The sequence below is a fragment of the Apium graveolens genome, chromosome 6 (assembly GCF_009905375.1).
Source record: "Apium graveolens cultivar Ventura chromosome 6, ASM990537v1, whole genome shotgun sequence".
Classification (NCBI taxonomy): Eukaryota; Viridiplantae; Streptophyta; class Magnoliopsida; order Apiales; family Apiaceae; genus Apium; species Apium graveolens.
The window spans coordinates 305681355-305707759 of NC_133652.1; the positions used below are offsets into that span (position 1 = coordinate 305681355).

General features: G+C 40.4%; 5 protein-coding genes across 5 annotated transcripts; 3 read left to right on the forward strand and 2 right to left on the reverse strand.

Annotated features, from left to right (window-relative positions):
* The first annotated feature begins 1917 nt into the window (after positions 1 to 1917).
* LOC141666397 (uncharacterized) lies at positions 1918 to 3714 on the forward strand. Its single transcript, XM_074472384.1, has one exon. The coding sequence runs from the start codon at positions 1918 to 1920 to the stop codon at positions 3712 to 3714; it is 1797 nt and encodes a 598-aa protein (XP_074328485.1).
* Positions 3715 to 3761: 47 nt separating this feature from the next.
* Positions 3762 to 4454, forward strand: LOC141666398 (uncharacterized). Its single transcript, XM_074472385.1, has one exon. It carries the CDS (start codon positions 3762 to 3764, stop codon positions 4452 to 4454), a length of 693 nt encoding a protein of 230 aa, XP_074328486.1.
* A 234-nt stretch (positions 4455 to 4688) lies between these two features.
* On the forward strand, positions 4689 to 12629 carry LOC141668754 (PWWP domain-containing protein 1-like). Its single transcript, XM_074475755.1, has 2 exons — positions 4689 to 5815; positions 10613 to 12629. The coding sequence occupies exons 1-2, from the start codon at positions 4966 to 4968 to the stop codon at positions 12397 to 12399; spliced, it is 2637 nt and encodes an 878-aa protein (XP_074331856.1). The 5' UTR covers positions 4689 to 4965; the 3' UTR covers positions 12400 to 12629.
* Positions 12630 to 12885: 256 nt separating this feature from the next.
* Positions 12886 to 15893, reverse strand: LOC141668755 (formin-like protein 11). The gene is made up of 5 exons (XM_074475756.1): positions 15795 to 15893; positions 14475 to 15697; positions 14199 to 14383; positions 13760 to 13995; positions 12886 to 13633 (listed from the first exon to the last, which is right to left on the reverse strand). Exons 1-5 carry the CDS (start codon positions 15822 to 15824, stop codon positions 12905 to 12907), a joined length of 2403 nt encoding a protein of 800 aa, XP_074331857.1. The 5' UTR covers positions 15825 to 15893; the 3' UTR covers positions 12886 to 12904.
* A 6962-nt stretch (positions 15894 to 22855) lies between these two features.
* Positions 22856 to 24675, reverse strand: LOC141666399 (uncharacterized). Its single transcript, XM_074472386.1, has 2 exons — positions 23478 to 24675; positions 22856 to 23307 (listed from the first exon to the last, which is right to left on the reverse strand). Exons 1-2 carry the CDS (start codon positions 24673 to 24675, stop codon positions 22856 to 22858), a joined length of 1650 nt encoding a protein of 549 aa, XP_074328487.1.
* Between the last annotated feature and the right edge of the window lie 1730 nt (positions 24676 to 26405).

Here is a 26405-nt window from a genome sequence, read left to right on the forward strand (position 1 = left end):
GTTGTCGCACACTGAGAGGTTCTGTAAGAAAAAGCTGGAAGATGAAGCAGGTTATGTGGTAAGGGAGTGGGGAGGATGACTTCGAGCGCCGCCGAGGAGAGGTGTAAATCAGGAACGTAGTAAATGGCTGCGTGAGGAGAAGGACGAGAATTGGGGCGTGAAAGGCGGGAGGGATAACAGTCAGGGTTTTCAAAATCCTAATTTTCAGCAAGGAAGTAGTTTGTTCCATGATGGGAGGTATGAGGTGAATAAGTTGGCTATAATTACGGGATTTACAAGTAAGGAGGGATTTTCTGTTACTCCAGGAGCGGGAAGTTCAAGTTTGAAATTGATTAATGGGCCAGAGGAAGCGGAGTTAATTGGGCTTGACTTAGAGGAGAGGAAAAGGAAAAGGCTAAGCCCAAAAGAGGTTGCAGAGGCTGGTGTATAAAATGGTAACAACAACATGGATTATGTGCTTTCTAGTTCTGATTGTACAGAAACCAACAACACTTTTTTGGCTCCGCTTGCTAGGCAAGCGAGCCAGGGCCAATGAATTGTGTTAGCTGAAACTGTCGAGGACTTGGGAAGCCTCGTACAGTTCGTGTTCTATGCGATCTTGTTAAGGATCGTAATCCCGATATTTTATTTTTAAGTGAAACTATTTCAGTAAGTAGGAAAATTGAAGAACTTCGTATTAAGATGGGTTATGATAGTTGCTTTTCAGTTGATAAGGTGGGAAGAAGTGGAGGTTTAGCAGTTTTCTGGAGGAATTCAGCGAGGTGCAGCATTACAGGATACTCTCGTAATCATATTGATATTGTTTTTTCAGAGAATAATGTTGAAGTGTGGCGTTTGTCTTGTTTCTATGGTTTTCCCGACCGTGCCAGAAGGAAGGAATCCTGGAATTTGATTCGAGCTTTATCTAGATTATCTCCCCTTCCTTGGTGCATTATAGGTGATTTTAATGACTTGTTATACAATTCGGATAAACAAGGAGTGCATCCTCACCCTAATGCTTTAATGGAAGGTTTTAGAAAGGCTGTAGATGATAGTGAGCTTTGTGAGTTAGATTTGTTGGGTGGTTTGTTTACCTAGGAAAAAAGTCCAGGGAAGGATGATTGGGTTCAAGAACGTCTGGATCGAGCGTTTGCTAATATGAGCTGGTGGGCTAGATTTCCTTTGTGTAAGTTGAAGGTTATTGTCACTCCAGTGTCTGACCATGATCCTATACAGCTGGTGCTGTTTGATATTGAAATCTCGAAAAAGAAGTTCAGATTTAGGTTTGAAAATATGTGGCTTAAGGAGGCATCTTTCTTACGAGAAACCACTGAGTTTTGGAGAAGTATTCCTTTCTCTCATTTGATTCCTAAACTGCATTCAATATCAGATTTTATGGAGAAATGGGGTCGGAAATTTTTTAATAAGTTTAAGGAGAAATTAAAGAAGCAGAAAGCAGTTTTGGATTCGTTGAAGGATAAAACAGATGCTAGCAGTGTTAAAAGTTTTTTGGAGGAAAAACAGAAGCTGAATGAGATTTTGCTGCAAGAGGAATTATACTGGAAACAAAGGGAAAAGCTGTTTTGGTTACAGGAAGGGGATGATAATACGCGTTTCTTCCATGCAAGTGCTTCAGCAAGAAGAAAAGCAAATTGTATAGATTTTTTAGAGTCTGATGACGGAGTTCGAGTGGAGGATACAGAAGGCATGTGTTCTGTAGTTAAGGATTACTTTTCGAAAGTGTTTGCAGAACCTGATCATATTGCTCAGGGAGGTCATGAAAGTAGTCCGAGAATGGTGACAGAGGAACAGAATGATTTGTTGATAGCAAAGGTTACGTTTGAGGAGTTCACAGTGGCTATAAAACAGATGCATCCTGATAAAGCATCCGGTCCGGATGGTCTAAATCCCGTTTTTTATCAGAGTTTTTAGTCAATCATGGGGAATGAGGTTTATATATGTTGTAAAGATTGGCTAGAAGGGAATCCTTTTCCTGCTAGTCTGAACAATACGAATGTGGTGCTGATTCCTAAAAAAGGTGATGCAGCTTCGATGAAAGACTATAGACCAATTGCTCTGTGCAATGTTCTCTACAAAATCATGGCTAAAGTCTTGGCTAATCGTCTTAAAGTAGTTTTACCAGCTCTTATTTCTGAAAATCAGTCAGCATTTGTGCCCGATAGGAATATCACAGATAATGTTGTGGTTGCTTTTGAAGTCATTCATCATATGAGGAATAAAACTGGTGGACAGGAAGGGGAAATTGCTTTGAAGCTAGATGTTAGTAAAGCATATGACAGAGTGAATTGGAAGTACTTGCAGAGTCGAATGGTTTCGCTGGGTTTTTGTAAGCAGTGGATTGATTGGGTGATGAGATGTGTTACAATGGTATCTTATGATTTCTGTTTCAATGGTGTGAGTATAGGTCCAATAATTCCTCGAAGGGGTTTGAGACAGGGAGACCCTATCTTCCCGTACCTCTTTTTGTTTTGTGTTGAATGTCTTTCGAATGCTCTGGATGTAGCTGCAAGTAGTGGTCAAATCAGTGGATGCAGAATCAGTCTTAATGCTCCTGTGATCACTCACCTTCTCTTTGTCGATGACAGCTTCCTCTTTTTTAAAGCAAACAGGGATGAGGTTATTCGGGTTAAAAACCTGTTAGCTCATTATGCAGACTCTTCAGGTCAGGCCATTAATTTCCAAAAATCGGGCATCTTCTTTAGCTCGAATGTAAGGAGGGATAAGCAATTAGAGTTTTCGAATTTGTTGGGGGTTTATAATGATATTAGCACAAGTAACTATCTGGGCTTACCTTCACTGATTGGCCGTTCTAAGAAGAGAGTATTCGCTTTCTTGAAAGAGAAGATCAAGAAAAGAATTCAAGCGTGGGGTGCTAAACCTATTTCCAGGGCTTGTAAAACAGTTTTGCTGAAGAGTGTAGCTCAGTCCATACCCTCTTACTGTATGTCATATTTCTTGTTACCTAAAACATTATGTCAGGAGATTGAGATAATGTTTACCAATTACTGGCGGAAGTCTGATACTAATCAGCGCAAAGGAATAAATTGTCATTCTTGGGGATCCATGAGTATGTCTAAAGCTAAAGGGGGGTTGGGCTTTAGAAGTTTGTTTGGATTTAATATTGCGTTGTTGGGAAAACATGTTTGGAGATGCATATCAAATCCCCAGCTGCTGGTCTCAAGAGTTTTGAGAGCTCGTTATTTTCCGAGTACTAGTATTCTGGATGCTAGCAAAGGCAGAAATTCTAGTTTTATATGGAAAGGGATCTGGCAAGCAAAGGAGTCTCTGAAGAATGGTTTTCGTTGGGTGGTGGGGGATGGAAATGATTTCATTATAGTCAAGGATCAATGGTTGAGAGCGAAACATGATTTCAGAGTCGATGACCTGGTGATTTATGAGGGAAGGGATGAAAAAGTGTCTACTTTATTCTTGTCAGGATCCAAAGTTTGGGATGTGGGTAAGGTTCAGAGTTTGTTCAGTGTTGTTGATGCTTTTGCCATTCTGGAGATCAGAGTGCCAGACCATGTAGCAAGTGATCGAATTGCTTGGTCTAATTCTAAAGATGGTAAGTATGATGTTAAATCGGGTTATAGACTGTGGCATGATTGCAATATGGAAGCTGTCGTTCCTTCTCAGTCTACAGGATGGAGCAGAATTTGGCGCTTGAATCTTCCTCATAAAATGAAGGTTTTTGTCGCAATAATATGCCAGTAAGAAACAGGTTGAAATCTAAAGGGGTGGCTTGTCCAATTATTTGTCCAATGTGCAATGTGGACGTAGAGCATCTCATGCATACATTTCTCGATTGTAGCTATGCTAGAAGCTGTTGGCAAGTTGTGGATATGCATTTTAATTGGAGTCAGATTTTTTCAGCAAATGAGTGGCTTCTTGATATTTTGGAGGTATCCCTTGTTGATGAAGTGGTTAAAATTTGTACGGCCTTATATGGTATCTGGTTAGCTCGGAATAAAAAGGTTTGGGAAGATTTAGATTTGCCTGATTCGATAGCCATGAACATAGTTTTTCAGATTGTCCAGGAATGGTCGAATGCCAGAGTTTCTAAACAGAAGGGAGTGTTTTCTCATCCTGCAGGTGGTAACTGTGGTGATAGGAAATGGATTCCTCCGATTCAGGGGTCGTATAAGGTCAATGTCGATGCATCCTGGTATCCTGAGGCAGATATGTTTTCAGTTGGCATGGTTTTGCGCGATTGCTGTGGTACTTTTGTAGAAGGAAGATCTATGGTTTTGCCTAAGTCAGCTAATCCTTTTGAAGCCGAGTGTATTGGCATGAGGGAGGCTTTGTCGTGGGTGAAGAGCTGGGAAGAGAAGGACGTAATGATGGAGTCGGACTCTAAATTAACAACTGATGCGATTAGTGGTGAACATGAGTATGTTTTAGAAGTGGGTCACATAATCGATCAGTGTAAACTTTTACTTCACTCATTGCCTTGAGTTAGTGTCAAACATATTCGTAAGCAGGCTAATAAGGTTTCTCATGGTTTAGCTAAAATACTTTATAGTACTATCTGCTGTAATGTTTTCACGTCTCCCCCTACTCATTTGGTGGAGGCTGTATTGTTTGATGCTTTGTTTTAATAAGAATTTTGCTTTGGTTGTAAAAAAAAAAAAGAAGGGTTAGTATATTTTCCGACAAAAAGAAAAAAAGAAAAGAAAAAAGAGGGGTAGTAGATTTCAAAATGAAGGAATTAGAAATGTTTATTGTTGAGGCCGTGTGCAATCCCCAAAACTCATAACTCAAATATCCCTCTGCACAGAAAGACACAGATACGAGAGAGACAGAGAGAGAGAGAGAGAAGAGAGAGAGAGCGAGAGAGAGAGATACAAATAAGTGCAGAATACATGTGTTGGTGCTGGATTGATTGAGCATAATTGCAGAAAAGGTGGTACAATTTTATGTGTGATTGTATTCCAGTTTGAAATCACAATTGTCCTCAAATCCGAAATGGATACACAAATTGGGGAGAAATTAGAAGCAGCTGGAATTGGAGATTCCAAAGATAAAACTCGAGATGCGAAATCAAATATGCCTTTTAGGGCTAGAAAGGGTAAGGTAGAAGTTGTTAAGTTTTCTGTGGTATCTAGGTATGATAAAAAAGTGCTTGATGAGTTTGATGAGTACGCTTCCAATTCGATGAGTTTCGAAATTGGGGATATGGTTTGGGGTAAAGTTAAGTCACATCCCTGGTGGCCTGGTCATGTTTTTAGTGAAGTGTTAGCTTCTCCTGAGGTTAGGAAAACTAAAGTTGAGGGACAGGTTTTGGTTGCGTTTTTCGGGGATAGCAGTTATGGCTGGTTTAATCCTTGTGATCTTTTGCCTTTTGACTCTAATTTTTCCGATAAGTGTAAGCAGAAGACTAGTAATAGGAATTTTGTTAAGGCTGTGGAAGAAGCGGTGGATGAGGTGTCTCGGAGGTCTGGTTTGGCTTTTGCTTGTCGTTGTAGGAATCAGGATAATTTCCGTGATTCTGGAAATGAGGGCTACTTTTGTGTTGATGTTTGTGGGTATGAGCCTGGGAGTGTGTACTCTGCTGATCAGATTAGGAAAGCTAGGGACAGTTTTAAGCCAATGGAGATGGTTGATTTTTTGAATCAACTAGCGGCCTCGCCTACTGGTAATGATGATCAAGATATAGAGTTTATGAAGAAGAAGGCTGCGGTTATTGCTTATAGGAAGGCGGTTTATCAAGAGGTTGATAAGACCTATGATCAGGCATTTGGTGACATCCCAAATGTGCGTGCTTCTCTTAGGAAAACCCTAGGCACGGGCCACTCTACAAAACTGCCAATTAGAGGTATTCGATCTCTTTTACATAAATGCTTCACAAGTTTTATTTTTGTTCATATTAGCATCTATTTCATCCTCTTAGTGTTACTTTATTGTTATCCATAATAGTAATGCGCACAATGCATCTTTTGAAATGATATCTGTTTTTAGGTTTCTTTTTCTCCCTAAATAGACGCTGTAATGTCTTGTTTTTATTAGTCCAAGTACAGTTGATAGGCATATCTTTGTGTAAAGTAAAAATCTTAAGGATGTTTAAAGATCAAACGTGCAGCTGTTTTTAGTTAATGTCTAACTATGCATTTGGGTACCTAAGTATTTCATATACATGTCAGATAAGACTTTTTTCAGACATGTTGTATGGTTGTGTTGGAAGAACTGTTGCTAATATTATTCCTACTATTGCTATCGTTGTTACGTAAGGGGGCATTGTCATATTGCTGTATGTTGCAAACCATTTTTTAAGGATTGAATACTACAGAGGCAAAGACCTTCACATGATATAGTTCCGTTGGTTTTTTCTTGTTTTCACCTTTGACTGCATACTGATATCTAGGAACTGGAAATAGGTAAGTATTCAAATCAGTGAATAAAATCAACATAATAATGAGTGATTGATTACTAGGTGTGCAATACTTTTTCTTTCTGATGGCTATATTTTCCACTCTAAATTTGTTTGTAAGCAGCGCTCCTGTTATTTTGCAACTTCTATTACCTTTTTCAATGTCATATATCACACTTGTAAAAGCAAGAAACTGCATAATTGTCAATATATTTATGTGAAGTGATGTCTTTTACCTCTTCCGTCCCAATTTAAGTGTCCAGATTAACGTAATGCATATATATTTTTTAATGTCATATATCACACTTGTATGCATTAATATCGTATAAACAAAATAAATATATTGAGATATGTCGAAGGAAAGTAGGAGAGTGATGTGGGACAATGGTATAATAGGGTAAATCAGCTATCTCCACAGAAAATAAATATACAATAGATCCACAGAAATGTTATAAACTATTCATCAATGAATATTAGTCAACTCTGGTTAATTATTAAAATTAGAACAGTTTCAATAAATATCCTCTAACTTGGAGAACAAGCAAGGAAACTAATCCTACTTGGTAACGATTACCAAATACTATTAAAGAAAAGTGTTATTCAATCCTAATACACATAAACTAAATTACCTACAACTAATCTATCCTTATAAATAAATGTAAAATAATCAACAATTAATGCCTAATTTTACTTTTATCTTGTTATTTAAATAATGTAGTATATAAGTTTTATAATTATGAAGGAGACAACATTGCATAATGAGAATACATAAGCCCATGTGAAATGATGATTTAATAAGAAGACATAGTTGTTGCAGAGCCACAGAGTGTTACGATAGCAGCTAATTAGAGAAGAACATGGTTGTTATGTGACGTTAATAATATTCATTTGATAGTTTAGAATGTGCAATATTGAAGTAGTTATTATATGTCATATTTGGCATATAGTAGCTGAATCAATTTTTGAGTCTTGCACTAATTTTGGTCAAAGTAAGAAAAAACGGATGTCTAGCTATTGGCTAAATCTACTTTTCATGTTTACTGCTACTGCAGTTATTGCAAAAATTATTATTATAGTTAATGCACTTTAAAATAAATGTGACAAGTACGTGATTAAGCTTAGATCGTACTGATGTATGTATGAGACCTGACAACCCAGATCAAGATCTGTTCTTTAATATATGTTGCACATAATATTTATATGCATTAACGCATGATCCCTTAAAAAAGAAAAAAATTGTATGACCCACTGAAGTTTACAATCCAAGCTTCGCCACTTATCCAGATCACTACATACAATGAAGGGGAAGCAGTGAGTAACTTAGCTTCCATGAAAGGGAAAATAAAGTAAAAGAGGAAAGAGAGAGAATTTAATGACAATGAAATCAATTTAAGTGCTGCAATTTGGGATCTCTTCCTTTCTATTTTAGGTTGTAAAGGCTCTTTTTGTCTTCCTTATAAGGGGCTTGTTAGACCTTTTTTCCACCTGAGCTGTAGATTTCACTTTCAGTGAACACAGGTAGAATATGGGTGTGACGAATTAGTTGGGAATTTGAATGTATTTCTTTTTGTTTTTTTACCCAAATCAGTTTTTATCAGATCAGGCACATCTGATGCCTTTTTGTCTTTGGCGTTTGTGCTAATTTTGTCTTCCGGGACTGATATGGTTGCATGTCGTTTCTCTGCTCACCAAAGCAATAATATGAAAACTTTGTATGAAGCAATGGCATCTCTGTTTTGTAACTTTTGTTGGATATTTAAGCTTTACCAAAGGGGTCTATTCTATGCCAAACTTTTCTAAGCATTCTATATAAAACTATTTTGTGGCTGATAATAAGTCTAAAAGTGAGCAAAATTGGTAAAATGGGTGCTTAAAAAAGAAAAATAGAAAGACTACAAGGTTAGAACAGAATGAGGTAGCAATTTAATATAATGTAAACAACAAAAACGACGACAATAGTAGTTAAATGCAAACACAGGATATGTCCAAGTATTTTAGTTGACACTGGAATCATAATAAAGTGGAAGGTTGGAGTAACATAAACACCAAAAGCATAACAGAAAACAATGTCCATTTCTAACCCATCTCTCTTAAGCGAAAGAGCAATCTCACTTTCAATTCACCTGACGCGGACTCATTAAAACCCTTCGTATTTAGTGAATTTTCTAGTTAGCTTAGTTCGTCCCAGCAGTTTTATGATAGAATTCACATATGCAGTCTCATTAAGAACCTTCTTTTTTAGTGAATTTTCTAATGAGCCGAGTGCATCTTAGTGGTTATATAGAAGAAAATTGAAAAGGTTCAACATAGCATATTTTGATCTAGACCTCGAGTCTCCGTATTGTCAAATCCTTATGGCCACCTAACGTCTGGCTTGTTCTGTATCCTACCAATGAGCAGTTGTTAATTTTGGTTTGGCTAACCTTTTGTTAGGGGATAAACTTGGGGGATATACTAGGCACGCCTACACACTAGATATATGATATATATATACTACTTTTTACAATGAAGATGCAAACATGTTTACTACGACTTCATGGTAACATGACAGGCTTCATGATAATGTTGCCATGTGGACAATAAGGCATTCATGCTTGTGCAAGAGGATATGGCAATGATGTCATGATATTGTGTCAGGAACTCAATGTTTTGTAAGTGTTTTTGTGTATGTTTTCGGTGTTTTATGATTTATATGATAACAAACAGCAATAACAAGTAAATATGGATATATGATATAGAGATGGATCATAGAATACAAGAGAAATGAAGATGAAGAGAGAAATTGGATAGAGAGAGATGCCCAATAAAGAAGAGAGAGAAGAGATAGCTTGAGAGAGTGATGGGGAACGAAGTAAAGAGTTTTTATACATGTTATTTAAATACTTTAGGTGCGGAGGAAAATAATGCATTTATTTATATGTTTTTACCTTTTATATGTCACATGGATGCGTCCAAAGTAGGGCGATAAATTTTTATTATGTATATTTGGCCTAAAGTGTCCGAGTGTGTTCAAATGTTAAGTGTTGAGTGTCCGCCAAATGAAGAGTCGGGGTAACATAGTTCAATATAAATCATATAATTCTGTGTATAACTTCATAATATTGTTATATGTGAATATATGCAACATTTTTAGGATAAAATATATTATTATAAATTTGGTCTATTTTAGCATATATATAATTTTAAAATATATGTACATTGGCAAGTGCAAAGCTTAGTATAATTAATCTAAATACATAATTAATCCATTGGAAATGATTTAATTTGTCTTGTACACGATTGTTTTTTATTTAATTTGCCATATGTATGTGTAGGAAATATTAACATGAAGTTATAATTATGTAGTCGAAACCATATCGCTCCAGGCCGCTTATCACCATTGTTTTAAGGCCACGTGATGGCGTCATGGACACCGTGACGACTATGGAATGAGTAATTTATATTTATAATTTTTGTATGATGTGTGATTTCTGGCCATAATTTATTAAAATATGGAGTAATATATATGATAACTTATTAACATTGTGCGTGATATGCACATCGTATTGGGCACCTTGTATTTAAATTTACATCATCGGTAGAAGTTAAGGATAACTTATTATATCTCCATTAAAAGAGATCCTTTAAAGAAATAGTAACAATAATAATGAGGACTTGAAGCATTAGATTTGGTCTCCATGAAGGTCATTCCTATATTTCAAATGAACTGTTTAATTTCTAAAACAAGATTTGCGGTTACTACAAAAAACAACTTATCCCAATTTCCCTTGACGAGCAAACAAGTAACTCGATATTAACATAATGATCAATACTTATTTGGCATCGTGGAAGATACATAAGAGATGGACCTAATAAATTCAAGCCTGAATTTCAGCTTTTTATAGCAAGAGGTAATGTACCCACATCTCAAGTAACTGGTTTTAATGCTAGAGAGATGTATTACGTTCAGCTGCATTTTATGTTCATTAGAAAAGCTGGAAGTTTATTTGATTGTGTTTATTGTTGTTAAACTAAACGTGATTCATTGTTAAAATTTCCATTTTCCACCACTTTGGTTCCATAATCTTGTTGCTGATTTTTTCCCTGCTTTAGTGGTAATTTGATAATTTTAACAGCTGCTCATAATCCCAATTGTGTACAAGATAATGTGTCCTTGTTATTTTATATTTTTAGATTCACCAAGGTAAAAATATATATTTTTTTCTATTGTTTTTCTCAATTATGTATTTTTTTAATTTTTTTTAGCTCCACTGAGTGGCCCCCTGGTAATTGCGGAAGCGCTGGGTAAAGGAAAGGGGCTTGCTAAACCTAATAAAGGTAAGGTTCAAGCAAAGAAGGAACAGTACCTTTTCAAACGGAGAGATGAAGCCAATGAATTTAAATCTAGTGTCCTAATCAACCCAATCCCGGTCACTTCCTCGGAACAGCCAGTTTACATAAAGGGTTCATCTGCAAAAGTAGAAGATGATTATGTTTTGCAAAAGAGGTCTCCTTCAGTATCTACAGAGCCCTTGATTCAAGAAAAACAGGAGTTCACTGAGATGCGAGCTGAGAATTATGTCTCTGATACGAGTGAAGTACGCAGTGAGGGTATCGTCATGGAGGACAAGTTTGCAGCTGTAGAAGTCGGGACCGCTGGTGGAAAGAATGGCTCCTGCGAGTTGAAGCTTCCACAATTGCTTTATAATCTAAAAGCTCTTGCTCTTGATCCTTTTCATCATTCGGAGACCAGTCCAACAGTTATACAGCAGATAGTTCTTAAATTTAGATCACTTGTTTTTCAAAAGAGCTTGGCTCCTTTGCCACCTACCAACAGTGAGTCAAAGGAAACTCGCCGTAGTAAACCTACTGCTGCTGTTGCAAGCAATAATGTTTCTGCTGAGAATGCCAGAGAACTGAAATCCGAAAATATGCAGAAACTTGTGGTCAGGCCTGATGATCCTGCAAAAGGTGGGAGGAAGCGAGGGCATTCCGGTCACCTTGAAGAAATAGCTGCAAAGAGGAAAAAAATTATTGATGCCAAATTATTAACAGATCGAAAGACTTCTGAAAAATATTCTTTGATGCAGCGTGGAGAGGTGAAAGAAACAAGTGCATCAACAAAGAAGTCAGTTACGCCAGAACTTGTTAAGAAATTTGAGCCTCTGTCAAGGGCATCAGATCCGACAATGCTGGTGCTGAAGTTTCCACTCCATGGAACACTTCCATCCATTAATGAGCTGAAGGCTCGTTTCATTCGTTTTGGGGAGCTGGATCACTCTGCTTGTCGTGTACTCTGGAAGTCCTTGACTTGCCGTGTGGTTTTCCGGCATAAAGTTGATGCGAGGGCTGCATATAGATATGCTGCTGCATCTAACAGCATGTTTGGAACTACAGGTATAAAATGCTTCCTGAAGGAGATGGAATCGGGAGCAAATGAGCAGGAATCAGGAAAAGTCCGACGAGATGAAGTGTCAATGAGCACATCACAATTGAGAGATTCTACAGCTGAAAAAAGATTTGCTTCCGCTTTTGCATCCCAAACCGTGAAGCAGCCAGGAGCACAGGTCAAGTCCATCCTGAAAAGAGAATATGGTGACGAGGCCAGCGGTAATGGAGGTATCAGGGGAACTTCTAGGGTTAAGTTCATGTTGGGTGGGGAAGAAAATAGTCAAGGGGCAGAGCAATTGATGATTGGTAATAAGAACAGCACCAATGCTATTTTCTCTGAGGGTGGTACATCTACTTCTCATGCAATTGATTTTAGTAGTAAAAATTTTCAAAATATCACATCGTCTCCGTTGCCACCTCTTCTTCCAACCCCTACTACTGGTGCATTTCAATTTCCTGGACCACCACAGAGCAATTTCCAATATACCGTAGAAGCACCAAGAACTAACCATAACTGTAACATCCCCACAGCAGATCTAATTACCACAAGTACTCCCTGCATAGATATTTCCGAACAGATGATGAACCTGCTGACAGAATGCAATGACATTGTGAACAATGTGACTGCATTCTTAGGCTATGTCCCTTATCATCCACTTTGAATCTCATAGTTTGAGAGTCATATATGTGTTAATAGAAGCTATAGCGCTGGTGGAAAATTGCAATCGACAATTGCCAGCGGACCAAACTTTTGTACAGTTTGTGCCCAAAGTCCTGAAGAAACGTAGACCAGGAAATGTAGTAGAAACTGGGACCAGAGAAAAGGATAGATGTCAAGTGGGCAAGCTGTTTTGTTCTATAGATGTACCCTTTCTGTATGATTTTGGATCATGCAGCTGAGACTTATGTTATGTTGCAATCCCGGATTCATGGCTCATTGTTAGTGAGATGCTACCATCTCAAATAGACAAATACCATAAGATTTAGATTGTGTTGTTTGTTAACTTATTTTCTTTAGTTTGGGATTTACAATGAAATGTTTTCTAGAGACAAAATTACTGTGCAAAATAAGTTGTGCATTCAGATTGCAGGATTGCATTTCTTTCTATAACATTTTTTTGTGAATAGCTTTCTTATATATAGGAAAAATAGAGCAAAATTTCTAATCTATTGAAATGGAGCTAGACGATTAGATGCAGGTGGAACTTTAAAGTTCCTAATTTCCTTGCACACATGATCTAGCATACCCAAAAAATCTCGGACAATAACAAAGATTCGAAGAGGGTTCAATTCATCTTTGCTCACATTCCCATGAAAATACTCAGTCATCTCTCTCACAAGTACTAAAACTCGAGCTTTTTCTTCTTGCACTTCTTTTAACTTCTTCTCTGTATAGCTTATAAAAGATCTCATTGACAACACAAAACTTCCATTCTTTTCCTCCTTAGACAAGTCTATCTGTACCAGATGCTGCAACTGAGCCATGCCATGAAATAAATTTGATAGCGAGCTCGTGATGGCGTCAAAATCTATATTGGCTGTTTTCCTCACATTCAAGAGCTCTGATGTCAAACCTGAAACAAGATCTAGGCCCATCTTTCTGTAGGCTTCTTCTCTGTCTTCAAAAGTTTGACTCCTGTTTTTTTGATTGATCTTCCCTATAATGCTATCAGATGCTTTGATACCTTCTGTTCGAATAATTTCTTGGACAACAAAGTGAAGCAGGGTAGTTTTTCCATCAGTTCCTTTTACATCAGCGAGTTTAAGAAGTGCATCAAGTTTGAATGCTCTGGCTCCTCCTCGGGCTGTTCCGATATTCATCCTGTTTCCTGTTTTAAGTACTGCCTCGAGTAATTTTAGGAAGAGCCTACTTGATCGCAGTTCCTTGCAAGCATCCTAATTCCATTCAAAATATATCCAGTCACTTTAAATCTAAATATATTAGGCTGTTTAGGGCAGCAGCAAAGAAAGAGTGTGTGCACGGGGCAACGTGATGATATCGTATGGTTTAAGAGGTTTTACCTCCAAAATTGAGAAGGAGTTCCTGAGAAGAGCTATCTCATCTTCAAAAGTTTCTCTGTAAATCATGGCTTCTATCCTCGGAAATGCAAAGGGTATATCAAGTATTGTTTTCACAATCTTTTCCGCTGAACCTAATCCATCGATGTCTCCTTTGTAGCTTGTGAGCATGCCTTCTTCTTCCTTAGTGAGTTCCATCTTAATCAATGATTCCAGTTGCTGTAAACCCAGTCCAGCTCCTTTGTGGCAAACAATCACAAAGTAAAAACGCTGCCTATTTCAAAGTGTCGTTTATCTTTCAAATGTTTTTGAGTGTTGGGAGTCTTTAAAAAAATTTCCATGAATATTGCCTTATAAAATGCATTTCATAAATTCAAAGAATCTGACCTTTAAAATGACTGATTGACCATGTAGTAACCAAACCAAATAAAAAAGAAGTTACCTTGCATCAGTGCCTCACAGATGTGATCAGAGGTCACATTCAGAGCTTTCGAAAGTATGGTAATGTTTTGAAGTCTCTTTGGCTCAAGAATATGTTTTCTAGGAGAAGGGCTCTTGGCTTCATCGTTTCTCCAAGAATATTTCATATTATAACCAAATAGTGATTCGATCATTTCTTCATCAAATCTGTTCCATTGTCAGTAGTATCATACTTAAACGACAATGAAGGAATTGAAGGATTGCCAAGTATGAGCAAGAAACAAAAAGGAGTACTTACTCAAATGAGCTTGACCTGATTTTGTCCCATACCATAGAATGATCTGGTGCAGTTCTAACTTTGTCCCAGTGAAGCGGCTTCAGCTTTGGTAAATGGTTACCATCTTTGTCTAGTGACCTATATGTTTGAAGCGGAGATGGTGGAGGAGGCGGGCCTTTTGGAAATGGAGGAGGGAAGGGCTGTGGAATCTTGGACAGACCCTTCAAGTTGCTTTGAGGATTCTGATTTGATTCATAATAGTGATCTCCATTGGTAGTTAATGTTAAATTAGAAAGTGCAGAACTCACAGCTGTGGATGTCATTGTGGTTGAACGAGACGTTGAAGGAAAAATGTGATTTCTTTTGAGGGGAGGGGCTGGAGGGGGTGGAGGTGGTGGAGGAGGCTGGAAAGATGGTAAAAATGAAGAGGCCTCCGGTAAATTTGACTTGCACGGAAATACAGTTCCTGCAGTCTCACTAAGAGTAACTGATGATGAATCACTGGAAAATTGAGCATTTGATGAATGTAAATGATACGGTGAATGGAAAGATTCATTATCATCTGAATGAGCTTCCCTCAGAATTTTCTTATCATCAACCCGAGAGCTACAACCGACAGATGATTTATCAGTTTTATTACCAGATACAATATCTCCAACAGCAGAATAACTAACATTCTGTGACTCTGATCTTACCATCTCTCTATTAACCTTTTGTACAATCCCAACACCCTTTGATCTGCTATTATTTTCTATGTCACCGCTGTGCATAATTGCCATTGTACTTGTTTCTTTGGTTCTTTTCTTAAGTTCCTTGCATCCCCAGATAAGGACAATCCCCAGAAGCACAAACATGACACTAGCAGACACAATAAATAATACTACATTTCTTGTAATTAAACCCTGATTACTCTTCTCCTTCTTGATCCTACGACGCTGTGGTGCAGTGATACGAGGCCTGTGTGAGTGATGATGAGAATGTACATGGTGATACAACATGGGAGCTGGAGCTGGAGCTTCAATGGGGGAATGTGATGGTGACACATATCGAAAATCATGACTGTAAGATTGTTCTTTTCTCATATTAAAGCTTTGTAGTCCAAGTAAAGCTCTGAATTTTTCGAAAACTAGGCCTTCATTTTCTTCCTCACCTGATACCTTCTGAACATGATGATTCCCACTGAAATGCATTGCAGCATTCAGTGATGTAAGCATGAAAATGATGAAGATAATCATGTGGAGAATCTGAGAAACATAAGCCATGATTTAAAGAACAAAAATATGATAAAGAAAAAACTATAAGTTAGTTATATATTAATGTACAATTACTTTTTGTGCATACCAATCTATGTAGGCTATTGTTTGGATCCATATATAAAGGGAAGAATCTTTAATGCTATTCCATATTACCCTTTTAAGCTTGCAAGTTGTAGCTATACATACCCTTCTTAAATTTGCACATGTTCATGTCTTTTTACTGTTTATCATCTTTAGAACTAGTGCTTAATTACTATTTACCATTCTGAAAGTTCACTTTTCTGATATTTTTATGATCTTAATATCAAGTCGAATGACGATAATATTGAGATTGAAGACGAGCAAGCAACAAGTTGCGAAATTTTGTATTGAAGCATAGATCTACTTGATTGATCGCTGATTTACTATATTAATAATAAGGGCGTTCGAATACATTGTTTGAATGAGGAAAAGAAAATGCAGGTGATGGAAATGAAAATGGGAATGAAATAGGAACTAACGTTGTGCTCCGAATCTAGGATATAAAAGAAAAAAATGGAAATTAATTAATATTTCTTTCTCTTCTAATCTTTCCAAAAGTGGAAAGGAGATTTTGGAGACAAAAATAAAGAAATTTTTTTCCCAAATCTGCAACTTTCTTTTTTTTTCATAAAAGTTGTTCTATTCTTTACATTTATTTTCTTTTCTCTCCCAAAAAAAATTTTTGGAACACAGCGTAAAGGATTATGTAGAGTTTGATTTAGCATGAGATTCTCATTCTCCACCAGGAAATTACTAATTCAAATACTATTATTTGGATTTAAGTTTACGATTCTCGTTAACCGAACACATTAACAGTTAACCAAATACCCCCGTGTTTCGATGGTGTACATGTAGCAAGTAGGTCCCAATAATTGGCTGGACTTGACTTATTATATAGGAGGATAGTGATGGTGTAAAGCTTATGGAGCCCCACAGTACATGCTGGGGAATTAGAGAAAATAGTATTTGGTCCATCACTTTCTCTCACAATCACTCCTTCACTTACTGAGAAATCAGAATCTTTCTGGAACCAAGAATTTAATTAAATCATTTTCATGGCATCCTCCCTGAGTTGTAAACCCTGATAATTATGTTTAATTGGATTATAAAAATGTATAATAAATTTATATCAAGTGAAATGTGGGGAGGTTATTGGGGTGGAAGAATGTAGTAGTGTTAATAGTCGGCAAGACCAAAAAATATTAATAATTGGGGAGCATGCATGTTGGGCTATAAGGGTTCTGTTGGTCTCTTATCTAACTAGGCTAACAAAACATAAGAGGGAGGGGCCATCAATTAATCAGCTAAAAATTAAAGGCCATCAACCGACGACAAAATACTAGTTCTGTTGGAGAGTCAATTTGTAAAGGAAAATGGGAATAAATATATGCTACGTTATAAGTTAATTGGACTAGTGGATTATTTTGTAGATGGCTTGTATGAAGAAGATTGAGCTTTCTTGTCCCAGTCTAGGTTGTGTTGAAGTATACCAAGCATGACAAGTGTAATTGAATGTACATGGCTTTAAGAGAAAATTGAGCTTACTCGCTCCCGTCCGGGTTGTGTTGAAGTAGACCAAGTCGGACTAGTGGGATTGAATGTAGATGGCTCTAAGAGAGTGTTATAGGGATAATTTCGTATAACAGTGTTGTGGAGGTTGATGGGCGGAACAAGGATCAAGGGCGGTGTTTGAGGGCGGAGGAAGGTTATGTATGGTGGTGGCTGAGCTTGTATGTTGACTCCTTAAGAAAGAATAGGGTTTGTTATTCTCTATCAAGTATCGACTCATCTCTCATACAAGTGCCTACGTACCCTATTTATAGGGATCAAACCTTACGTAGTTCTTGGGGAACAAGTCACGTAGGCTAGGGTTAGGGTTCTCCAACCCGTGCAGCCCAAGCCCAAGATAAAGTCAGGCCTTCAGCCAATTAGTCACGTAAATCTCGACCGGCTCCACACGCTTCCTACAATCTCGCGGCATCTCCGCATTTCTTCCCGTAATTGTAGGAATAACCCGTGTCGGCCCCGAAATATACGAGCAACTCAGTCATCTATGAGTCGCTTTCCATGTTGAATATTAAGTCCTTTAATGCGGGCCGACCTGGTTACCTTCGGCCCGAACTGTCTTTCATGGGCTCAGCCTGCGTGTGGGAACCTGAGCCCAGCCCGCGTGTGGGTACCTGAGCTCAGCTCGCATGTGGACACCTAAACCCACCTCGCGTGTGAACACCAGATGGCAAGTGTGAGCCTTCCTTACAAGCGTGAGCCCAGCTGGTATGTCACGAGCCCAGCTCGCATGTCACGAGCCCAACTCGCATGTCACGAGCCCATCCCGCATGTGTTGGCCCAAGTCATATTAATCCATGGTTCTAGTCCACACGCGAGAGTCCAGCTATTCAGTGCACCTACAGGGACCTGTTTAGGGCCCATGGCCGAAAGCGGGCATAACAATTACCCCCCAAAATTCCTGGTCGCATCTTGAGGCTAAGAATTTTCTAGTATTTAATGGCCTCGCAGATGCGAGCCCACCAGGCCGCACCAAGCCGCCTCGCGTGTCTCGCCTCGCATGCCTTTCATCTAGCATGCATTTTGAACGCATGACAACTGTTGGACAGCTGACGTGGGGATTTGTGTCCACCTCTAAGATGGTGACACGCGTCACTCCCTCTTTCTCTTTCCTATCCCCTATAAATATGTGGGATTCTCATTTCATTTCTAACATTTCCAAGAACATTTGTCGAATTGCTGCTTACTTTGCTCAAGGATATACCACGGCGAAGATCATCATTTCCACAAGAACCGTCTACCGGCGGCGATATTATCCCGGCACAAATTCATCAGGATCTTCATACACCTCTCCAACAGGTACTCTTCGATTCGAGCCCACTTATATTCATATTTAGTCATTTAACTCGAGCACACACCACTTGTTTGATGCGAGCTCACACACACTCACAACATGTAATGTGAGCTCACACATTCTCTTATAACTCGATGTGATCACACACAATCACGATCTGCGATGCGAGCCCGTCTGCTCGTTTAGATAATCAGGTGCGATCCCGTATGAGATGTGAGGACACTTAGGTGCAACCCCATACTTATTTTTGTAGGGCCACACACTAACTTTCACCATCTTTTACAGATGTCGAGTGCGTCTTCAGCCCGCTCTTACGGATCATCTCGCTCCTCTTCGAGCCCGGCTCATTCCTCCGCCAGCCCAGCTCGCTCTTCAGCTACTCCTTCTCCATTAAACCAATACCATCTTGAGCAGCGAGGCTCAAAAGACTTCCAACGCGAGCTGACTTCTCTTTCTGTCCGTCTCAGCCAACCCATTTCCCCGGGTTCTGCTATCACCCCCCAAGGGGCCCTAAACATTGCCAGGGTCGAGAATTCGATGCGAGCAGGAGGTTCCGGCTCGCTCAATATTCACCTCGACCCGAACCCTGAGGATTACACCAGGGAAAAGAACATCTATGATTGGAGAAACATGCTTGTGGATCTCTCCAACATACCAGCTTCCTTCAGAGTGGAAGAACTGCTAAACCGCGAGCCCGCTCCTTTGGACAAAGAACGGGCTGAGGAGATTTTAAGGGAAATGGTTGAAGAGAGAGCGGCCCGCCTGAGGCAAGCTGCAGCTAACAACCTCGACCCCATTCATGTTGACTCGGAATCTACTGACAGCGATCTGGGGAGTGCATACTACGACACCAAGAAGAAAGGAAAGGAGCCCGTAGCTGCTGAATATCCCATCTTGGGGCTCGAGGGTGAAGAGGACGGCTCACATTGGTCCTATAATTCTCCTCAGAGCGAGGAGGTGGCAGATGTTACAAGTCAATTTAAGATTTGTAACTATAACTACGTCCCCGCGGCTTCTCCTGAACCCTACGTGTCTCCTGCCCAGCCCGAGCTCGAGGGTGAAATAATCATCAAAAAGCAAATCCTTCCTGAAGGGGAAGAGAGCTCGACTGCGACCGAGGAGGTTAAGGTGCTCACTTGTCGCGACTTGCCCACCTCGCTGACTCAGAAACATCTGACTGAGCACATTGAGCAGTTCCAGCTCGAGGGCCATGTTGTCTTGCCCCTACCTCACATGAGGTGCTACAGATTTAACCATCCGGAGAATGGAGGCAGGGTGCCTCGCATGGTTTTGTCTACCTTCCTTCTGAGGCTAGGAATCTCCTCTCCTCTTCATCCTTTCATCAAGGACGTCTGCGAGTACTACCAGCTCGCGCCTTTGCAGATCAACCCGAATGGATACCGAGCCGCCCTCGCATTATACATCATGTACAGCAAATTTGGGTTTCCTCCTCTCACAGCGAGGCAGCTCGACTACTTTCTTAATCTGAAGCATTCCCCCAATGACTTCGGATATTTCTATTTTTCTGTCTGGCCGTGCTTCAACTAAAAGAACCTCATCCACAACGGGCCGAGCAACTCAGGGAAGTGGAAGAGCCCTTATTTCTATATCCACGAGGTGCCTCGAGTCCAGACTCATTTTTATTACAATCCATGTAAGTCTTCCCTGGCCGCTCTCGTCTCTTCTACCATAATTCTTTTCTTTAACAAGAAATATTTTTATTTTTCTCATCTCCAGCCACCCCGCCTCGCACTGTCCTTGTGGGTCAAGAAAAAATAAATGCGGACAGCCTTCTAGATCTTTCTAAAGCGGATAGGGATATTCAAAAGCTCATAACGACCTCGAACCTGGTCGCGTGTGGGTTTTTGAAGGAAGGGGTGAGGCTGACTCCTCACAAGAAGAAACCTAGGAAGAGAGCCAGAAAGGGTAAGAATATCGGGCCGCGCATGCGACCCTGTCTGCTCGCATGTGCGAGCTCGTGTGCTTGCATTTTTACATTTCCCACTTGCATCTCACCTCGCATTGCACTTTACTTTTTTGCATTTATCTCCTGCTCGCATTACTTCTTTCCATTATATTTTGTTGTGACTAATACATCACTTTACTGTTTTATTTTCAGAAATGGCTATCTCCCCTATCCCTTTTATGGAAGAGGCAGAGTAGGCACCGGTCTCGGGCCCGGTTCAACCCGCGGCTGCGACCACAGCGGCCCGCTCTCAGGCTAACCCTCCATCCCGCATGACTACTCTGACCGAGCATCTCAAGGGGTCAGGGCCTTCTCCTCGGCTGAAACGGCATAGAAGCCACAAGGATGGGAAGACTGGCGAGCCCGACCCGAAAAGGCTGTTCCATCTGATGCCCCTCTTCCTACTTCTTCCTCTGTCAGCACAGTCGCGACCACATTCGACCCGCTCGCTCAAGGTCACATCAGTGACCAGGATGTAAAGTATTGGTCCTCTTCTGCTCTCGAGGTTAACCAGGATGCACTATCCCGTGCTGCGGCCGAGGTATACTACCGTCAGCTGTCTAAGGCTCGAGAGATGCGAGCCCTCAGCCAGACCAACACAAAGCTCGACTCTAAGGTCAAATCTCTTCAGAGCAAGGTCGCTGAGCATGGGCAGGAGAAAGTTACGCTGGTGAACAAATATAATCAGATGATACTTAACCTGAACGCTGCTCATGACAAGGCCTTAAGGGAGCAGAAAGAAGCTCATGACCTGGCCGCTGAGGCGTGGAAGAAGGGGAAGGATAGCCTCGAGGGTAGGGTGCTCGAGCTGGAGGGGTCAGTTTCTTCCCTGAACGAGGGCCGCGAGGCCGCCCTCGCTGATGCTAGGAACCTGGGGGCCAGGAACTTCATGAAAATCTTTATCAAGAAGGTTCCTGATTTTGATTGGGCAGCTCTAGGTGCGGGCACAGCCAGGCATACCGAGAAACTGAAGCTGGAGATGGAGCGGGACGCCCAGATTGCCGAGGAGGCCCGACTCGCAGCTGAGCAGGCCCGGGTCGGGGCTGATGAAGCTCGGGAGAAAGAGGCTGATAACCCTTAGATTTAATTTTATCTTGAAACTAGACTTTTGACTGGGTAGGCGGGCACCCTTCTTGCCTCGCGTTTGTTTTTAAAGTATTCTGCCTTGGGGCCTGACTTATTTATCTATTATCTGTATAAAATCCCAACTTTTTTGTGCCCGCATTCCTCTTTATTATGCCAGCTAGTTTCCTTATTTTGGTGTAATCTTACCATGCCTCTACTGACCAGAAGTTATCATAACCCTGGCCGCGTATGGCGGGCATTACACCTTCACAGCGAGCCTAATTAATCAGCTCGCATCATTTGTTCAGTCAAACAAAATTAACAAAAAATGCTAAGTGGAACAGGCTCGCATCATTACTAACTCACAAGTTTTGCACGCGTTCTCGAGCCGGGCATATAGGCTCGCATAATGCGACTCTGGCCATGCTTGATGGAGGGCTGGGCTCCTACTGTGGTCGCATTTGTGGTCCTGCGAGCCGGGGTATGGGATCGCATCGCGGGTCTATACCTCTTTTTACCTTCATTTTTTATCTGCTTTGTGCTCATATCTTTCTAAGCGGGTCGTGGCCCAGCTCGTTTCCTATACTTGTTGTCAAGCGGGTCGGGGCCCGGCCTGACTTGTGATTTTAACGTGTTAATAAAACAACCGTTCTGTCCTCGTATGGGTTCCCAAGGATGGGCTCCCCTGTTGGGTATTTAATCTATTAACAGGAGTTAAAATATCAAGTGCACAAAATAGATATCAATCGTTCATTCATAGATAATGGAAAGTGAAAGGAGTACATATTTGTGGTCTCAGAGAGGCACCTATATGACACTACCCCCCCAGACTTAGGAGTATTGTAAGATAGTACTAAGTCTGAAAAGAATAATATTACTGATAATATTTGCGGAGGTGTTCCGCGTTCCAGGCTCTCGGGATCAACTTGTCTTGCATATCATTGAGGTGGTATGTTCCCTCCCAGAGCACTGACTTTATCTTGTAGGGGCCTTCCCAGTTCGCCCCAAAGACTCCGTGACTCACCACCTTGGTGTTCGGCATGACCCGGCGCAGAACCAAATCTCCCACCTTGAAAGTCCGGGCTCTAACCTTACTGTTGTAGTGCCTGGCTGTCCTCTACTGATATGCTGCTACCCTGATCTGAGCATATGCCCGAGTTTCTTCAATCATATCCAAATAGAGCCGATGGTTGACCTCATTTGCCTCTGAGCCATAGTTGTCCCTCCGAAAAGATCATGCCCCCATTTCAACGGGCACCATAGCTTCACACCCAAACACCAGAGAGAAAGGGGTCTCTCCAGTTGTAGTTCGGGGTATCGTGTTGTAAGACCACAGGACCTGGGCGAGCTCTTCTGGCCATGTCCCTTTTTTCTCCTCTAGCTTTGCCTTCAGGGTGTGCTTAATGATCTTGTTAACATCCTCTGTCTGCCCGTTACTTTGGGGGTGGCAAACCGCACTAAAACTCTTATGAATCCCCAGCTGCTCACAAAATTCCCGCATTTCCTTGCTATCGAACTGTTTCCCGTTGTCAGATATCAACTTGTAAGGGATGCCATAGCGGCACACAATAGTCTTGTGTACAAATTCCTTGAGCTTTTTTGCTATGATAGTGGCTAGAGGCTCGGCCTCTGCCAACTTTGTGAAGTAATCTACCGCAACCACCTCATACTTGACACCTCCCTGGCCTTCGGGAGTTCTCCAATCAGATCAATCCCCCACATAGCGAAGGGCCAAGGGCTCATGAGGGATGTTAGGGGAGCCACAGGGCTGTTATAATAATTTGTATATCGCTGGCACTTATCACAGGCTCGGGAGAATTCAAAGGCATCTTTTTTTATTGTTGGCCAATAGTAACCTTGACGGAAGATTTTCTGAGCTAGAGAGCTACCCCCCGAGTGATTGCCACAAATGCCCTCGTGTACTTCCCTTAAAATATAATTGCACTCATCCCCATCTATGCACTTGAGGAGGGGCATGCTGAACCCTCTTCTATATAAGATCCCATCGTATATCACATAGCGGGCTGCTTTGTATTTTATCCTTCTTGCCTCATTCTTTTCGTCTAGGAGTGAACCATCTTTTATGTAGGCTAAGATAGGTGCCTTCCACGTAGGGCTGAGGTTATTACTGAGGCTGCCCGCCTCGTGCTTGGGCACACTAGGGTGCCTCTGTATATCAAGGGGCACGACCCCTAGCAGAGTGGCCTCGCGATGCGAGCCGAGTTTAGCTAGCTCGTCCGCGCCTTCATTCTGCCCGCGCGGGATTAGTTCCAGCCTCATCTCGTTGAACCTTGCGATTATCCTCTGCGCGCACTTCAGGTAAAGCTCCGTTCTCGGCCCCTTAGCTTGATACCCCCCGTTTATATGATAGACCACAATCATTGAGTCACTAAACATATTTAAATTCTCCACCTTCATTTCCAAAGCTCGCTTGAGACCGTTAAACAGGGCCTCATACTCAGCATCATTGTTGGTTGCATGAAAGGCCAGATGGGTCGCACGTCTGATCTTGTGCGCCTCTGGACTGATTAGCTCAATTCCAGCTCCTGCTCCATCACCATTAGAGGCTCCATCCACAAATAGGCTCCACCATGGGGCACTATTTTGGCTCTCCAGCCCAACTTCTTCTGAGCTAGGTATGACAACAAGGGCTCCCGGCTCCACTTCCTGATGTGGAGGAAATTCTAGCACAAAATCGATCAGGGCTTGGCCTTTGATTGCGGTCCTTGGCTTATAATCCACCTCGAATTGGCCGAGCTCAACCGTCCACTTTAACATTCGACCAGAAGACTCTGGTTTGTGCATCACTTGTCTGAGGGGGTAGGAGGTTCGCACTTCTATCTTGTGCGCCTGAAAATGGGGCCTGAGCTTTCGGGAGGCCAGGATCAAAGCATATGCTAACTTTTCGAGGCTTGTGTACCGAGTCTCGGCGTCGGCTAGCCTTTTACTCACATAATATACCGGGAGCTGGATACCATCCTCCTCTCGGACTAATACCGCACTTACTGCAAAGTCAGAGACGGCCAAGTATAGGACCAGAGTTTCACCTGCCATTGGGTTGGACAACATTAGAGGGCTGCTGAGATGCTTCTTTATGTTCTAAATGGCTTTCTCACATTCTTCTGTCCATTCAAAATTCCTCCCCACTCCTTTAATTGCTTTGAAGAACTCTTGGCATTTATCGGAGGACTTTGAGACGAAGCGGTTTAGGGCAGCCACTCACCCTGTTAAGATTTGAACATCCTTCACCCGTCGAGGGGATCTCATCTTGAGTAGGGCTCGTATCTTGGCGGGGTTGGCCTCAATGCCTCTATGGTACACAATAAATCCCAAAAACTTCCCCGATTCGACCTCAAACACACATTTCTGGGGGTTGAGCTTCATTCTGTACTTCCTCAGGATCTGAAACATTTCTGATAGGTGGAGGACATGATATTTTGCTTCTTTTGACTTCACAAGCATATCATCTACGTAGGCCTCCATGATTTTTCCCAATTGGTGTTTGAACATCTTGTTCACCAACGTTGGTGAACAGGTCTTTGTGGACAAGTCCTGGGCACAAGTCTTTGTGGACAAAAATTTATGCACAGGTATGCCAATATAGACCTAATCGATAGAAAGCTAACATACTTGCTCATTATATACTTATATCCTAATATCTAACGGTAAATTCTTAAAATTCTCTACTACGATTCTCCTAATAAAACCAAGACCTGGATAAACTTATTCTTTTTTGCTCCAAGAAAAAACTAAAAAAAATATTAATAAACTTAAATCACTGTAAATTACGACAAAAATAATCAATGTAGGTAACTAACATGGCAATAAAATAGTAATAATCAAAACAACATCCCTTCTATTAAGAGAGCAAAAGATTAATAAACTTACTTTTAACAACAAATTCATGTAATGTAAATGTAAATAGTAACAATTGAGCATAACTAGAAACTCAATAGATAACATCATAATTCAATATTCCAGGTTCTTCTTTCAACTTGACAAAAGCTTTCTCCTATAATTCATAAGAGAGTCCCTTTCCAATGAAAAATCAATACAAATCAATAGACAAAAGCTTTATTAAACAACTAACACATCATACCCATTAACACAATTAAGCATATATGTTAACACTTGTATACGATATGCATTAATTCTTATATATATACACACATACATAGACACACAGATATGTACGCAAATATATGTGTGAAATTACTTGTAATTGGCTGAATACTAGCCATAAGATGACTGGATCACAGTAGTTTGGGGAAGAAGACGGTTCAGGGAGGGTTTTGACGTGCAAGAGTAATTGTAACCGGATAATTATAATTGGGCCCAAGTAAAATTATATTTCTACTCATAAAATAGTATTTCGATAGGTCTTAATAATAAAATAGTATATAATTTTGTTATATATATATATTAAAATAGCTAATTATTTTATAAATTTATATATTAATATTCTATGATTTTACTACTCATAAATCCTTTTATATATTCTTAATAATGAATATATATTTTTAAAGAAACAATGTTAAATATAACTTTAAAATCAAGTTTAGATACATTTTTATTTATTGAGGTGCACTTGGTTGATAGACAAAATGCGAGTAGTATAAATATGTCAATCCGGACCCCTGACCGCCAAAATCAACTCATAATTCAGAATTTCGCAATATTTTAAAATTTTAAATAAATATTTTAAATAAAATACTTTTAATATATATATATACATATCAAATACGGAGAGTTTAAGTCTATATGCATTTTATCCCTACCAACTT

Bases quoted from the DNA above. Each gene is read 5' to 3' on its own strand.
- LOC141666398 (XM_074472385.1), top strand. From the start codon at position 3,762: ATGTGCAATGTGGACGTAGAGCATCTCATGCATACATTTCTCGATTGT.
- LOC141666397 (XM_074472384.1), top strand. From the start codon at position 1,918: ATGGGGAATGAGGTTTATATATGTTGTAAAGATTGGCTAGAAGGGAAT.
- LOC141668754 (XM_074475755.1), top strand. From the start codon at position 4,966: ATGGATACACAAATTGGGGAGAAATTAGAAGCAGCTGGAATTGGAGAT. The intron at 5,816-10,612 runs GTATTCGATCTC...AATTTTTTTTAG, and splicing joins TACAAAACTGCCAATTAGAG to CTCCACTGAGTGGCCCCCTG.
- LOC141668755 (XM_074475756.1), bottom strand. From the start codon at position 15,824: ATGGATCCAAACAATAGCCTACATAGATTG. The intron at 15,698-15,794 runs GTATGCACAAAA...TATGTTTCTCAG, and splicing joins ACAATAGCCTACATAGATTG to ATTCTCCACATGATTATCTT. The intron at 13,996-14,198 runs GTAACTTCTTTT...TTTGCCACAAAG, and splicing joins CTGTGAGGCACTGATGCAAG to GAGCTGGACTGGGTTTACAG.
- LOC141666399 (XM_074472386.1), bottom strand. From the start codon at position 24,675: ATGGCAGGTGAAACTCTGGTCCTATACTTGGCCGTCTCTGACTTTGCA. The intron at 23,308-23,477 runs GTTACTATTGGC...GAACTCCCGAAG, and splicing joins TCAGAAAATCTTCCGTCAAG to GCCAGGGAGGTGTCAAGTAT.